Raw genomic sequence first — 17,517 nt, 5'->3', positions numbered from 1 at the left:
ACAGTTACACTTGTCCTCATTCTGACAAGACAAATGTCCCAAGCAGTTAGTTCGCATATTGCATTGTATTTTCGTTTATATGCATTGCCATGAGTTGCACAAGTAGGTAAGATGCATTCATATTTTATGAAACAAGAATTCCTTCCAGTAGTGAATTAAAAAACGCATAGTCGACAGCTTCTACTCCAACCATGTGTGGTCTGCATGTCGGTGTCTAAGCAGCTATACAGTGACTCTAGAAACATAATATCATCAAAGACAGTGATCAAGCTGAGTTCGGCGGGACGTTCATATACTGGTACTGTGGTCTTGTACATTCGAAGTACAGATTTTTTTCTCCAGGAGATGTATGGCTCCTTATATAAGAGTAGTGGCCAATCATCAAAGATGAAATTTTATATGTCAACATCACTCAGTTAATTCGCATCTCACTATGGCTATAAATTGACTGTCAAGTGTTGATCTGTACATGAATAAGGACATCAGCATATGGAAAAAAGACTAATTGCTTTACTCAAACATTATATGCTGCAGGGATATATATACATACACAAGGGAACTTTTAGTCTACTGTACATATGCAACGAGATCAGCACGACTCCTAATGGATTGGTTTATCCCGTTGCATCACAAAACAGATTCGTACGCCCAAAAGGTATCAGGATCGGGACTGAAGAGTGAGTAATCTTTGACTTCTAGATTTGCAATATTCCAATCAACAAATCGAGCTTGAATTGCCTTGAATAGCAAGAGAATTGTTGGCAAAAGCCACCATTTGTCATCTTCCCTGGAATCACAACAAAGTTGAAAACACATCTCTATGCAATTCCCACATATTGAAAAGCATGGATCTTACAACCTCGATTTGATGGAAAACAATCACGGTAATCTCAGTAAAGAAAAGGGATTTTAGGTTCATTCCCGATTAGCACGCGATCAGAACACTCCAAATTTGACCTTTTCAATCCCAAACTCCTACGTTGGTTTTTCTTTACTTCATTTTAAACAATACCAGCAGATGGCAAGTTGAGGTACATTGTATGTAAATTACAGAAATAGGTGCACTGCTGGGGACTGAGTCTAAATATTAACGGTGAAGCACAAACAGAAAACACTCGATGCAAAACAAATCACACTGCGAATAAAATATTTTCTCCTCGATCAACTCATTGCAATACTTGTTATTTAGAGCAAAAAACAAGAAATTCCACATTTTAACAAATCCAATACTTAAAAGTTCAAACAGCACGTCCACACAACCAGAAAACAAGTTGAGGCAGCCTGGCCGTTATCGTCTGCAGGAATCCTCAACCATAACCTCAAAAATATGTTACCCAACAATGTTGATGGTACTCACCTTGAATGCAAAATGCTCCCCTTTTGCTGGGAATCCACCGAGGTGGTCACATAATGAATCAGGCCACAGATAAATGCCACACCCTGCGAAGTACATAAAATTAAAAAATTAACGAATCAAAATTAGATTCTATAAGAATAAGGATTAAAGCCACACATCATCGTCTTTTATTGATTTTCCTTCACCATAACCATATCTTGCTCCTGCAAGTAGTTCACAGCCAGAAAATGCTGCCATCACTTGACAATTAACTTGTTATTCAAGGCCATATCTTGCTCTTTCATTTTCACCATAAACCAAGTAAATTAACTGGCATGAACCAGTATCCATCTAAAACCATGGAACATGTGTACATTTTCGCTCTAAACCTTCGGAAGTAACTATACCTCTGCTTTGAAGATGATACTGAATTTTATTTTTCCATATACTTGCGGCTACCTACCCCAAAGTTTATACGATCTTAAACAATACTTGATTAGCATCGATTTGAAAGCAAGATACAGAAACAAAGTAGACCATGTTTTCATCAAAACATCGTTGGAAGACACAATAGACAGCATTAGTATTTTAGAAACAAACCAGTATCAGAATTTGCAAGTGACCCAGTCAAAATCAATGAAAAATTGAGGTAGATATTAGCAGTCAAGTGAATTAAACTCAGTCTCTAAGTTTCCCAGAATTTAGGGCTAAATTGGTAAACTGGGAGAATCTTAGCCAGGAATTTGCAGTCATTTTCAGTTGACACGACAAATGCAGTCGTCTCGACCTTTCCATGCCTTTTCTCATCACTTTCTTTTCACATTTTCTCAGGTAAAACTGAATGCAGTTGTTTTATTAAATTCGAATGACTGCAAATCAACGCTTACAATGTTTGAGATTGAGCTAGCATTCCACAAGGCATAAACACGAGCAAGTGAAGCTCTTCTAGGTCCATTACTGAATAAGGCATTCAAGCCTGCTGGAAAGGGAGAGAGCAGAGATAGGGGAAGGATAAGAAGCACAGCTAGAAAAGCTCCAAGAGATATCCAGTAGAACAGAAACAGCATAAGAAGAGTAACCAAAAGGTCGGCCAAGAGCACGATAGTAATCATAAGCTGCACAGTCTCCTGAAACACATAGGCAAGTTAACATCATATAGGAAAAATTAGGCCAACCAGCAACTCACATATTTTGTGTACCTGTCGGCCAACAGGCCGAGTGTTGAGCAATAGCATAGAAAATGGATAGAGGTAATCCCTCTTATACACCAGTGATTTTAAGGAAGCTTCATTTATCATACCACCATTGAATCCTCCAGTAATCCTTTTGCGTGATAACAAATGGTTATTGTAAACCTGACTCTCTTCTGCTAGCTTGACACTACTTTGTGTCCCAGCAGCAAAGTTCCTGAAAGATTGTGCCAAAAAATAAAGTAGAGATACATGATCGCAAGTAGGTTATTTAACACTTAGAATTCCAATATCACTTTCTGGCACCCAATCAAAAACATAATTACTCAGTATTTGAGTAGAAACAAGAGCCACAGAAGCTTTTAATGTAAATCAAGATTTTTCCCCTTCCAAACAAAGGCCCACTAGAAACTAGACAAGTCGAATCAATCCTTTGCCTATAATGTAAATCAAGATTGAGAACTCATTGGCTCTTTAATTTTCACTACACATCCTTCATCTGAGGTAGAATAATAATTTGATTATGGACTCATATGGTACTACCTGGAGAATGAATCGCTGCGTTCCAAACACTCGGACTGCTGAAGATCATAAAGACTATAATCTCCAGCCACCACAATTATGCCCAACTGGTAATACCCACTGGCTGTGACTTGGAACCACCCAAGCTCAACTTTGACCCCGTGAAACTCAAGTTGGGGTGTTCCGTGGCTCCTAAGCCAATTCATAACGGGAACTAAAGACGTGCGAATAGACCCATGCCTCACTGTCCTCAGCTGAGCATTCAAACCAGCAACCAGGCGATTCCAGACAGTTGAAGGTACATGCTAAATTATAGATCAGCACACATTAGAAGCCAATACATGTAACTATTTTTGCTGATCTAACGTCATAGATTTCTGAATGCAGTCTATAAAATAAAGAACATTCAGATTACCTGGGCAATGAGATTTGTCAATAATGTGTCACTGTATAGATTATATGGTGACATATAACTACCATCCCCGCCAAAAATAATTCGCATAGGAAATCTTTTCCGTATGCTGGTTACCATGTCCAAACGTTTCTCATCACCACCAAGGAAAAAATCAATATATGAAACCATCAAGTCAGGTGTTGCCCCAACCTGCAATACTTGACCTTGGTAAAAAAATATGAACTAAATTTTCAAGAATAAAATATGAAAGCACAAAATCCACTTTAGCGTATGGCAATGATAAAGCCAAGTATTCTCGTAAATCTTCATTTTAAAGCATTGGCCTGCGAGGAGTAACCAGTTGAGCTTACAAATTTTCATGAGATCGGAATCGAAAAAGCTCTTGAGCTCAGGTCATGAGCAGGTTCCCAAGCACAGATTAAGCACAACACATCTTCAACCCTTCTGTCAAGCTAGTGATTTGCTTCTACATTTGAAGATGAAGAGGGGAAAACACCGACAAATAGAGGAAAGGGAAAAGGACAAAGAGATGTTTTGGGAAGTGAATTACACATTTCCCCTCCCTTTCAATAAGTAACTAGTTTGTGTAACCCCCGAATTCTTGGAAAACTACCTATTTAAAACAGAATAGTCTACTATATCCTATGCACTAACAAAAGAACTATTATATGCATTGCATGTTAACAGATGATGCTGAACAATTTCCCATTTGCCAAATAGTCCATTGACAAACATATCACCATATCAAGGAAATTTCAACAAAGTAACTCTGTTAAACTAATTCAATAGATCAGCTCTTTGACTGATTTAAAACAGAGCAACCTATCAGTTTTGTACCAAACATCAGACACTGAAAGCTACTTTCAAAATTGTCCTTCAATTTTTTGGCAAATAAATGGATAGTTATAGAGTTTATCCAAAAGAAATGTATCCATGGTGTTCAATTATTCTAACCTTCATTCCTTTGTACAGAGCACGTGATCGACAAGAACGGAGACAAGAATGGTCATATTCAGACTTGACAAACTCCTGAAGCCGCTGTATTTTATTTCTCCTACGCCACTGTTTCCAGGACCAGGCACAGGGATATGCGAGGACCGAAAGTATGCTATGTACTGACCCTTCCCACCATTCATACGTGGCAACAGAGTTTATCTCATCTATGAATCTGTTAAAAGCATCTTCATACCTGGTAGTCAAAGAAAATACAATTTCAGGTGACTATAGAATTATATGATAATGAAGAGAATAGAGATTACATTGTAAATGATCTTGGTAACTTTTTCAATTTTCCACTTATTAACATTTGATTGCATTTAGAAATCAAAATCCAAACAAAAAAAAAACTATATACTAAAAAATAAAGATAAAAAATGTACTTCAAAAGATCCAGTGTGATTAGCTGGATTTCAAGAGACTACAGTTACTGATATAGGGAATATCACCAATAGCCAATTGGCACCGAGTGTGCCGCAAATAATTAATATTGGATGGGTAGAAAGAAAACCAACATGCTGATATATAATAAATTTCAACCAAAAAGAATATCTTTCAACATGTATTCATTGTTACAGATTTATGTTATGTATTCATTCTTACACAATTTCAAATATTGCTGAGGGGGGCGAGTATGGGAGATGCCAAGGTTCTCTAAACGTATTGGGACCCGTAAAATACATCCTATGTACATGACTCTGAGTTTCTTCTGCTCGGGAACCACGAACCTGAAGTGCAAGCAATGCAATAACAAAAAGGTATTAGCATAGATAAAGCACTGACCAGAAAAAAACTGTAACTAAACTACGCAATAGGAGGGATATGCTTACATCAGATAATGAAAGTAGATAAGGAAAACGATTGTCAGAATGATGTTCGAGAGAATTCGCACTGTCATATGAGTTTCCTGATCCAATCAGTTTGATTCTTAGAGTACTTAACAATAAAGCTAGGACCATGACAACACACAACAGGAGTAAGGAAAAAGGCCAGGGGCCACCAAATGTATATATCAGCTCCTCAAAAGGTGTGTAGCACCTAGATGTTCTGTATTTGTCAGATATGCATTTATAAGGACAATGTGATTGGGTGACTCCACCTGCAGTATTTCATCCCATCTGTAGTGTAAGTGGCAGAAATTAACCAAGTTTGTGCGGTAAAAAAGCAGAGATAGATCCCACATGAAATTTTTTATCATTCACCAAGATACCTCTCATATATATATAATAAGCACGAGCGGGAAGGAGCTCAAGGGAACAAGTCCTGCAAAGATTTGGATCAGATCCTTCAACATCCTTGTACGTTCCGACAGGGCACTCCTATAATACAGCCCATATAAAGAAATTCAAAACGCATGACCTAAAAACTTAAACATTTTCTACAGCATGCATTGTAGTGAAAATATAACCAGCACAAAATAAACCCTAACACAATTTTAACAAGCAAACAATGTCAGTCCAATTTCATGCCAACATTTTTTATAAAAACAATAAGTGTGCAGATTGAACTTTATATGTATATACTCTGCAAGTCCAGTGTGAGGATCAACCATACCTGAATAAGAATGATACACCAGCAATCGTTAGGTATATGAGGTTTGTTAGGCATAGAATAAATGAAAACAAAAATGCCCACAACTTGGTAGCCAAAAATAAACGATTAACCCTCTGTCTCTCAACTGGATAAAATAATGACATCTTGGATTTAATAAATAAACTTCTTCTATAACACCTTTAATCCACCCACGCCTTGATATTATCCAGTTATAGAAAGCTTAGTTTGTTTCAACAAATTGAAGGAAAGGAGAACAGCTGCCAACAGAACAGAATATTCCAGCTTGGATAATTTAAATGACATTTGTTTTCTCAAATCAAGCAAACAAGAAAAAGACCATGTTCCTGCCAATTTATCCAATCACAAGTAGTAATAAATGAGAAAGAAAAATGACTACATCTGGGAACTTCCTTTTTTCTCCTTAATATGACATTCTTTTTTTGTTCTTTTCCTCCTTCAGGCAATATACGCACAACTGACAAAATGTACAGGAGAAGATAGTGAGAATGAAGAACATACTGTACAGAATGTACCATACAGGCCTTTGGGGCATTGCTTCCCCGTAATGGTACCCTTCTCCCCACGAAGTCCATCTCCACTCCCAGCACCACCACTGTTAGACAATGTAAAGGAATTATGATAGTAATGTAAACGCATTTCAATGAAAACCGATGCAATGTCTGTTTTTTTACTGCAGCGTCGTTACATCCTGCTAAAGAATGAGAGTAATAAATATTCACACTCAAAATACCATGAACTTTGACATTAAACACCCCTATTCTAGAATCTCTATCAGATTTCAAAAATATGTTACACTAAAATAGCTGGAGCAATAAAGCAATACACGACGAGCAGCAACCAAAACATACAGTTCAATCAACAATTATTTTTGATTATTTAAAAGTTGGCCTGTGAAACTACATTTGAACATAACAGAAACAAATCTTCTACATTAATGAACTGATATACCATTTCTGAAATCATCTTTACTGGTATTTCAAAAGTTAATAAACCCTGAACATGAAAAAATATCCTAACCAACAAAAAACATGTACTTGCCGACATTTTTCGGTGAAACAAAAGTATTACTGGCAAGAAAAAATATGTATCAAATGTGATCAAAAGTAATATATTTAAAAAGTCGATATTAGAAATGAAGCAGCCACACCAAAGTTAATAAGGGTTCTAATAAAGCGCAAAGCGTGATGATGCGTTGAGGTCAAGCTTCAAGCTTCACATACTTAAACGAGTTTAGTACAAGATTAAGCATGAAAAAGAATTTTTAGTTTTTATTATAATTTTTATCATATCAAGTCAATTAATAGATTAAAAAATATATAAACACACAAATTTAAGAATAAATGTATAAATCTTCGAAAAAAATTTACTATTATTTTGGTGTCTTTGGCATTTTTTGTTTAAAGTTTATATTATCAATAATTTAATATTTAAATTTTATAAGTTAACTTTAAAAAAAACATTGCTTAAAATTGAAAAAAAAATTAAATCTTAACTTAAAATTTTATCTAAAAGCTCACGCTCCATCGCGTTTAATCACGCTTTCTCGAGCTCAAGTGCTCAACATGGTCAACCTTAGATTGATCTTTTTTTCCACGCTTTAGTCCGAATCGAAACTTTATCTTCACGCTTAGCGCTTTTTCGTGCTTTATAGAACACTAAAGTAAACAAACCGATTCTCCAAAAATAGACAAACAAAGCATGCGAAGGAAGGCAACCCAATCATAAGTTCCCAACAACGATATTCAGAGTAACTGGTTATCACATGATTGTCCACTAGAAAAAAATCAAGGTCAATGCAAAAACAAGCTTCCCAGCAAGAATTATCATACCTTAATTCAATGGTGCCATCCACAGATGCGAGAGGAATATATTCCTCTCCAACCGCTATCTTAGACCAATGAAAATGAATTCTTCCACCCCCACCTCCACCCCCACCCAAAATGCCACCATAGCCTCCTAGCACAGAGAAAGAGGAGTTCTTTGCGAGTGACAGAGATTGAAGAAAAAGAAGAATAGTCCCACCAGAACCTCCACCAAGTCCACCAACGAGAGTACCATTATGGTTGCGAGCCGGATTATGACAACTTTGGCCATCAGCACTGATAAACCCATAGTTGTCAAGCCTTTGAAGAGGCCATTGTCTAGATCCTATCACTATGGGGCATAAAAAGGATAACTGGTTACCATCAGTTACATGGTCAAATGCAAGGACATAGATGATCGATGATACAGAGCAAAGGAGAAGATTTGTTTATGTGTCCCATTTATTCACGCAACATACAAACTCGTGAAAGATGTATAATGTTTAATTATTTGAATGTGGTTTTAAGTCGTCACTAAGCCTTGAGCATAAAAGCACTGATACAATGGAAAATGCATGTTCCCAACCTTTTATTCAGGCCAACGTATTCAGAAGAAACCAACACCCAACATCAAACCATTGACTCGGATTTCAGTTTATACTTCCATATGAGGGAATTAGATCCATATCCTTTTGCAAAATATAAATATGAAACTTATCAAAGATAACATTAAAATGAATATAATCGTAAAATTGAGAGGTGATATGGACTCTGATTTTAGTCAATCATAATGCTAGAAATCTTGATTTTTTACTCAGAGATGATACTTCTTGATGATGATAAAATATAGATTTAGAGGATAAGACAAGCTCTTCATACAAATCTAATGGCACCCAACCTTTATTTTTGAGACATGGCACAGGCATTGATAGTGGCCTTGGGAAAACTGCCCACATGCGACTCGGTGCAAAGAAGGTGGCCGGAATGTGTGTTAAGCCCGCAATGGTGTTGTCTATGTCGAAAGCAAGAGGAAAATCAAGATCACTTACTTCTGCATTGGTCATTCTCGAGTGAAATATGGACGAAAGTTTTAAAGGAGCTGGGTTTTCAATGGGTGTTTCCGAGGAAGGCACAAGAGCTATGTATTAGGGAATCGGGGTGTGGCACAGCGAAAAGATTATCCAACTTCTGGTTTATGATAATTCACTGCATATTTTGGTCGATATGACTGGAAAGGAATAACAGAATTTTTGAAGAAGTGTCGGAATCCGTGGAAGAAGTTTGGGAGAATCAAATTCAGAGTCGCCACTTGGACAACATACTTGCCAGAGTACAATCATTTGTGCATCTCAGATTTGATTAGGGATTGGAAAGTTGTATGGGCAGGAGGATAGATTTATTCTGCCATAGTTTAGTGTTTTAGCGTCTCTCTTTTGTAACGCTGTTTGCGGATTACTCATCCGCGTGTACTAAATACTTTCTTAATATTATAATAAAGTTAGTTTTCTATCAAAAAAAATGTCTGATATTCAGAGAGAAAATTGACTTCAATACCATTGGGCAGACTTTATACAACTTGTTGAGCAATAAAAATAATGAAATTACAGGCACGTATAAAGAATGTTAGAAATGTAATTCTTTTTTAAGTGCCTGTAATTTCGTTATTTTTATCACTCAACAAGTTATATAAAGTCGCCCTAATGGTTTAGAAATCAATTTCATATTGCAGCCGAGTATGAAACAACTTCTTTGGCCCAAAGTATGAAAATAAGAAAATCAATTAAACCCAAAAATAGTTTCTTCATCGCAATAAATGTAAGAGAGAGGCTCAGGGAGTTAAAATGCTAACCTATCATCCCACCACCAGCCACATATCCGTCAGATTTATTAATGCTCGCGGTTCCGCTACCCAACTCACAAGGAAGATCAGCGCTTCCATATTTGCAACCACCTTCACTCGTAATACCATTGAAAAATCCTGATCCACCTCTCCCACCATGTCCGGCACCGGCACCGACTCCATTTGAGTAGTTACCCCTCCCAACACCAGTTTTGCAACCTGTGAAGCATGCATTATGAGAAACTATGAAGATATTTTTCATTTTTTTTGCATTTCAGATATTTTTCATATATAAGGCCTCACAAATCTCAATGCTAGAACGTAAGAGAAGGAATAGAATCAAAAGGGCTAGGATTACCATCATATCAGAAAATAAAAACTAAGTCATCTGACCAGCGAGAAGTCAAGATAAATACCTAATTCTGATGCTGTTATTGTGCCGTTGTTGTCCACGATGATGGTCCTTGCCCTGTGTATGTGAACAACACTTCCTTTTATAATTCCACTCACCAGAATATCTTCAACGCGACAAACCTGTACGAGCAGAATTAGTAAGATGCAGCAAAAAATTGAACCTCGTCAATTTAGTGACTAAATTTCACGATCAAGAGCATCAACAGGCTGCTATTCAGGAGTACAAATTAATTAGAATGGAAAAAGAAGGAAATCGATATCTGGTAAGCAGTTTCGCAAACTTCACATCACCACAAGTGTGAAAGCGGTTGCATGTGAAAGTTGATGGAACAAAATAGTTTCGCTTACTTGCATAGAGAACGACAATGTGTAATTAACATGACAATCATCTGGCGGAGTTATCAGATCAATTGGGCATGTCGAACTCCCACAAAGAGATCTAGTCACCCTAGTTAACAATAATAAGATGTGATTGGAATTGCAAATAGTAGAATATAATCAAATTAATCCACACTGAGCAATCAAATGCAAGCAATTTTCTTACAAGCTTCTACTGTCATCATCGTCCAATGGAGCTTGAAGTAAAGATCCAGGGCCAACCTAACATACAAGTTTTTTGAAGAATTAAAACAGCGGATACTTAACCTTTCCGAGTATAATAGAAGTTATACATAAATTATGCACACGAGGTGCCTTGTCCTATTGTAAAAACCAATTACAGTTTCAAATGCCAAGGGGCCTGAGATATACCGCTCATAAATCATATTCTATGGTAGTTATGCAAAATCAGATGGCAGTAAAGAAACATGAGAGAATGATAATTCAAAAGATTGCGGGAGGCAATCCAGCAAAGCAACTACAATATTGAAATAAAAGGTTGACGGCACCAAAACCCTTTAAAGTTTGATCAATTAACAAAAGACTTCCCCGAGTTTAAATTATTGCAACACCTCAGTAGGTGAACCTTAATCAACACTCCTTATGGTCATCCGTCATTATCCTAAAAAAGTGTTACGTCATCACCGCTTTTGTTTTCCAACTTAGAATATTTACATCGAATATGGGGTGTCGCCACAATTTTCAACCGTAAGGGAGTAAGTTAGTAATAATTTAAAATTATAATTGTTAGAAACCTGTTGGGTGCCCTTACGTCAAGCACATTGCTTACCTTGACACCCTGAGAATGCAAAATTATAGAACCCTTAAAGATTTCTAGTAAACCTGAGAACGCAAAATTATAGAACCCCTAAAGATTTCTTGTAAGGATAGGGGTGCATTTGAAACTATTCCAACATCTGGGAGGGTGTTTTTGTAGTCAAGACTAAACCTAACTAACAGCTAAAATATTGATAAATCATTTTGCTTATAAAAGACATGTTTCAATCTTCAGATTTTGTTTATGGCCAGATAGATGTTAAGCTATGATAAAAAAAATGGCAATCTGATCTCATGTATCTTAAGCAGAACAAATGAAAGAAAACAAACATGTATTATGATTTATAACTTACGGTAATATTATAAAAAAGTGACAAGGAAAGTCTTTGGCCTTTGATTGCATCACCCTGACCAGTTAGCTGTAAAAGACCTTGACCATATAGAGCCAAGTTTGCATTTGAAATGATGACAGAGTTATTCTGCAACAAATTGTTTGGAGTAGAGAAAGTAATTGTGGCTGCATAATCAACAATAATTTAGAACAAGACACATCTCAAGTTAATGAAACAGCATTTAATTATTACCTTCAGAACAACAAGATTTCTTACTTCAAGAACCGAGATGGCAACATCTGAGTTTCCACCACCATCAACTCGGATTTGAGAGTTTAACATGAGTAACATTTTTACAGATACCCTAAAAGCACCATAGACCTTCATTGGCACAAAACAAAACAATTATCTGTCACTATACAGGGAGTCTTATAATCATATGCAAATAGCTAAAGATGGTAAAAGTGTATTTTCATCTCATGGACAATATGCCCAGAAAATTCAAAGGACTTCCAAAATGAATCACACCAAATCAAGGCAACAACAAAGAAAGGCAACAAATTTTTCCATCGTACGTCATTTTTTCCAAATGATGCATAAACTTCCTCCTGTTCACCTAATTATATACTAATAACTTTTGAGGGCACCAAAAATGAAACAATTCCAGTTCATGTCCCAACTAGTAAGATTTGAGATTTTGAGCTAAAACACCCCTTCGGTTAGTCTCAAGTGAAGCTATACCAGCTGATGCATAAACTTCCTGCTCTAGAATAGCTGTCTATGTAGGTTATCTTTATTGCTTTTGAAAAGAACAAACAATAAAAGGAAAAAAAAAACAGAAATAGCACATTACTGGTGCAAAGTGCAAACAGGATCTCATTTTGCGTTTCTTATTATCTAATGATGCCCAACTATATTGATGAACATTCAGAAATGTGATTTCTTGAAAGATTAAGTTACCAATTTAGGGATCTTGTTGTGCAGATTAATAATGATAAAAACTAAACCAATAAACTGCTGATATTAGCAGTTGTAAAAGGATACACAACAAGCGCAACTCTTTTACCTTTATTATGGAATCACTAATTAGAAGTTCCTCTGCAACAAGCTCGAATTCGGATACCGGAAAATCATGCAATCCAAAGATTATGCTGCTTCTATTGTACAGGCTTATCTGACCTCTCACCTTCAAAATGATGAGTTTCAAAAAAATTGTCAAAAACTTAAATCATTACCACAAAATATGACTGGGACACTGATGTTGTCTGATGTGGTTATGAGCATAGGCCGTAAAAAAAAAGCCACATTTTTCCCATTATGAGAATCCGTAACACAGAGAAGCCATATAGTCAGAGTAAATCACAAGACATCTTTATAATATGCAATTAATTTATAAGATAAGTATAGAAGTTGTTTGTCGGTTTGTTTCTGTGCACTTTTGCGTACATTTATATATCCATTAAAAGGTGCCGAAAATATGTACATAAATATGTATAACTACACGACATTACCATCGACTACCTATCAACTTCTTGCACATATACACTCAAAACATTAGAAACATTGGGAAAAGAGTATGATTGAGGACCTGAACTCTCGTCCAAAGGAGAGGAACCAAAACTTTTGCATTGTTCTCAATATAAACATTTGTCCACAATGGGCTAGTAGAAAAATCCAGTAAAGGTGTTTCTGTTTCTGTGGTCACATTGTCATTGTCAACACGTAAACTCAGCACAGATGCATCAAAGTAAGTACCTGCCGCCCCACCATTCCAAGAACAACCGATACTGTACCCACCTACCACATAAAAACAAATCAAGCAAGAGACTCAGGCAAAAACCAGTACTAATATCTGTTACTTAAAAGAATATTTACATCCACTAAAAAAAGAATATTTACATGAAACCTAAAAAAATAAATAACTGTAACAACACTAGACAAAAATAGTAGACAGATCAATATCACATGCCAAGCATGCCACTGAAGTCATTTAAACTTTAGCAAGGGATAAAGAAAAGGTGCAAAGACACGTGTCAAAAAATTAGGAGTAGCAGCCACTTTCCATGACTTTATGATTTTAATCATATTCGTGAAATGTTCTCTCCCTGCATATATTCTATTGATTGCCGAACAAAGATGTGAAGCTATGTCTGGATCTGATTTTAGTGTGTTTTGAAAAAAAAATACTTCTTAAAAATGCATTCTAGAAATCACGTCATTTTAAAAATGTGCTTTAGTAATCTCTTATAAGAGATATACAATTTTTGATAAAGTGCAGTGTATGTTTGAAATTTTCAAAAATTGTTAATTGAACCAGAAATAACACAATGATGAAGTATTTAGTGGAATAGTGAAAATTTTGTTTAAAATTAACAATTATGTAAGAATATAATGTTGAAGAAGAATAATTTTGGAGAAAAAAGTGTAAACTGTTATGTTTGATTTCATTTTTTAAAATGGAAAAGGACTAAGAAATGAATCCAAGCATAACCAAGGTTTTTTTCTCATACATATAGAATGGGTTCCTCATTTAGATGCTTCATTTTTCTTAGCTAAAAGTAACACACAAAATACTCAAAAGTAAATATCTTATGGTATTATCCAAGAATGAGAATAATGACTCTCAAGAAGCAAGAAAATTAGTGATGAAATACACCAAAGTTCATCATGTCACTGAATAACAGATGTACAAGTTTTTGCAGGTGACTTTCCACCAATATGTCAAAACCATTACCTTAAAAAAATCTACAAGAAAAAGAAGTCTCAACTATCATAAAATGCTAAAGTGTTAAGCCAACAATCGGGTATTAGTATCTATAATAGACAGGCAAGAGATGGGTTGTTGAGCACAAACCATGCACTGTGATTTTTACATCCTCTTGTTTGCTGTAACAGTTCATTGATATCCTACCACCTCCACCTCCACCAAGTCCCAGCCCGCCCGAAGCACTGATAACACCAAAGCCCTTCCTGTCCAGTCAATGCATATCACCAACACTCAGTACAGTATCAAATTGACAATTTTAATGTGTAAAGTGCTACCTAAAGAAATAGAATCTTCGAGACACATAATTAGGTAAATACCAAGTGATAACTATAACTAAGAATATTATAAGACTATCAGTTTCTGATAGTTTCCAGCACTTCTGAAAGGAGTGTAAATGTCATTTAATCCTGAGGTACGGGTATGAACTATTTGGGTAAATAGTAGGTGCGTATAATGCCCTGAAATTCCCAGATGAAGCTTCGAATTTCTAAAAAACATTGGCTGTGAGATCAAACTGAAAAAGTAATTCTTTAAAAAATTGTACTGAAGAGAATTTAAAAATAGGGCTCCAAAGTATGCAAGTTCCATATTGCAAGATAACCATAGTCATTTTTCATCATTTACAATGCGTCTTTCTTTTTCTCAATTATTTACCTAAACTTTGCAAATATAACCAGCAAAAAAACTAAATTTCCACCAATCAAAATATACAGGCGTTTCCAACACAATGAACATTTTTTTATTGAAGTGTTAAGCTTAACAACTTGTAGTCTTATTGGTAAACATAAAATTAACAAAAAGAATGATAAGTTCAAAAAAACATCGATGAAATACTGATATGCACTCTCAGGATAGCACCTAATTAATATCATGAAACTGACATTGCAAAATCGGTGTATACATGTTTTTCCAACAAATTTGTTCATGAAATATGATTTGAGGTTTGCAGGTTACGTGAGACGGGCCCAATTTGCATATTGAAATTGTTCACAATCAAGAAGTAAGAAAACCAGCCAAAAAGAATACAAATACAGTGACATCAGAAGTATAGAGTTTAAGCAGGAAGTTTGCTCACAGTTTTGGAGCTTGTACAACAATACTTCCACCTGATCCACCACCTCCAAGTGAACCTCCATCCCCACCTTCCGCCAGTACAGATCCATTTATATGAAGAACATCTTTCACATCAAGCCAGACACGCCCGCCACCATTTCCCCCAAATTTGTGGTCATCTGAAGTGCCACCACCATTACTACCATAAGCCCAAGGCTTAGATAAAGTTGACCATGCATAGACATCTCCACCCCAGAAGTTTGTGACATTAGTTTTCAGACAGGATGCTCCCCGCCCACCATGCCCCCCACCACCTCCATCATAGCCAACTGGTGTTCCACTGGTCTGAGAAGGTGGTAATCCGCCTAACGCAGAGGTATTCAGAGAAGAATTAAACTCCAAAGCCAGACTGAGAGCAGAAAAAACAACAGTTCCAGCGACTATGGAAGCATTTTCACCAACTTTGATATTGCCTGATAAATTAAAACTTATAGTACAGCCTTCTATTGGACAAACAATCTGTACATAAGGAAGTATCTCCAGATTTCCAGCGCCAACTACATAAATATCAGAATTTGTATACAGATTCGAATTGAGAAAACAGGTGTTGTTGAATGAACCGACTCCTTTCAAGTCCTCACAAGAGGTGTAATTATCATAAAGGTTAAAAAACCTGGACTTCTGAAACTGGGTAATGGCTGTGGTTTGAGTTTCACCCGGTGAACATCGATCATCTGATCCTCCCAACATGAATGCCGGTTCGTCAGACCGGCTCAATGACTGGGAGAGAACGAATACCGAAACATATCCAGACAACAGGCACCAGAAAATATGATACCGAGTTTTAATTGAATGCATTGCCAGCCACATGATGAATTACCATATGCTTCAGTATTAACACATGAATTAATCAAAACTGCTCTTAGTATGGCATTAGGCTCCGTGTACTCAGATGGAGATAATGCTGCAATGGTAAACTGTAGAGGTTCTTGAGCGAGTATTACTCATCTAATCCTTGAACATCTTCAAAACCATGATACAGACCCTACTAAAGAGTCGACCTGCAGACAGGAAACACATACAGCAATTCAAAATGTGTCTCAAGCAATAATAATTTGATCGTCTTAAGTGTGTGACCAAACATGAACAGAAAGTATCAAGGCTATGTTTTTATTTCAGCTCTCAAAAAAACGCCAAGTGTTGCCAAAATAAGAACAAAACCCAGAACAAAATATATGAATTAGAAAGCATATACACACGAAAAAGCATTAAAAAACCATCCGTGCGAACAGTAATGCAGAATGAAAGAGCAAAACAAAACACAAGAAATTCACACTAAACCTCTACCCGGACGGATCCTCACCGGGTATAGTGCATCATAACAGCATGAATTTAGATTTCAACATCAACCGGGCATACATCGATGATCAAGACAACGTAAAGATCGAACAGACAAAACTAGCAGCCACAATTAGATTGAAATTCAGTAGAATCTGGTACTAAAAAAGGGATTACGTGCTTCACACTCCCTTCTTATGCTGACCTCTCGGAGTATATTACTCGTTTTTGCGGTGTCTCCGGTTCGCATTGGGCGGAGAAGACTGACAGAGGAGTGAAGCAGAAGAGTCAATGGGGGAGTCCAAAAGCCAAAAGGTGAATGCGCATAGCTGGATTCCGGAATGCTCTCTCTAGATTGAAACTGTTCATTAAATATTTGATTTTATTTTTATTTTATTTTAGTTTTTTTTAAAAATAGATTATTTAATTATTTGATTTATTTATTTATTTTAGAGAAGATTAATATTATTATTTGATTTTGTTTGTTCTTGAATTCATTCGACATCTTGATAAGATTTTATTTGTAACTAAGATCCGAAGTTTCAAATCCTAGTCCTTTGCTTTTATTTCTTCAACCCCTTAGATTTTACCCCAAAAAAAATTTATTTTTCTTATATTTTGCTAAATATTATTATTTTTCATTATCTATCTAAATATAAAAATCTAATCATATTGATTAAAAATTTAATAATAAATATATTAATAATAACAGTATTAATGTTAAAATATTTAAAATTAATAAAACTAGCAATAATAAATCATAATAACAATAATATTACTAA

General features: G+C 35.9%; 1 protein-coding gene across 4 annotated transcripts; it reads right to left on the bottom strand.

Annotated features, from left to right (window-relative positions):
* Nucleotides 1–371: 371 nt before the first annotated feature.
* On the bottom strand, nucleotides 372–17,081 carry LOC142555760 (uncharacterized). Of its 4 annotated transcripts, none has more exons than XM_075666840.1 (23): nucleotides 16,941–17,081; nucleotides 15,420–16,458; nucleotides 14,432–14,547; nucleotides 13,166–13,374; nucleotides 12,644–12,763; nucleotides 11,830–11,958; nucleotides 11,599–11,724; nucleotides 10,635–10,690; nucleotides 10,439–10,538; nucleotides 10,093–10,210; nucleotides 9,686–9,895; nucleotides 7,864–8,188; nucleotides 6,533–6,626; nucleotides 5,670–5,778; nucleotides 5,290–5,558; nucleotides 5,063–5,187; nucleotides 4,418–4,652; nucleotides 3,464–3,652; nucleotides 3,070–3,353; nucleotides 2,536–2,743; nucleotides 2,224–2,463; nucleotides 1,358–1,440; nucleotides 372–787 (listed from the first exon to the last, which is right to left on the bottom strand). In XM_075666840.1, the coding sequence occupies exons 2-23, from the start codon at nucleotides 16,265–16,267 to the stop codon at nucleotides 628–630; spliced, it is 4,353 nt and encodes a 1,450-aa protein (XP_075522955.1). In that variant the 5' UTR covers nucleotides 16,268–16,458; nucleotides 16,941–17,081; the 3' UTR covers nucleotides 372–627. The 4 variants fall into 4 exon arrangements, with proteins under 4 accessions (XP_075522955.1, XP_075522953.1, XP_075522952.1 ...); XM_075666838.1 differs by having other exon boundaries at nucleotides 16,745–17,071; XM_075666837.1 differs by having other exon boundaries at nucleotides 16,761–17,071.
* Between the last annotated feature and the right edge of the window lie 436 nt (nucleotides 17,082–17,517).

The sequence above is a fragment of the Primulina tabacum genome, chromosome 9 (genome assembly GCF_025594145.1).
Source record: "Primulina tabacum isolate GXHZ01 chromosome 9, ASM2559414v2, whole genome shotgun sequence".
NCBI lineage: Eukaryota > Viridiplantae > Streptophyta > Magnoliopsida > Lamiales > Gesneriaceae > Primulina > Primulina tabacum.
Note: the sequence above shows the minus strand (reverse complement) of the source record. Positions and strands in the feature narration are given on the sequence as shown.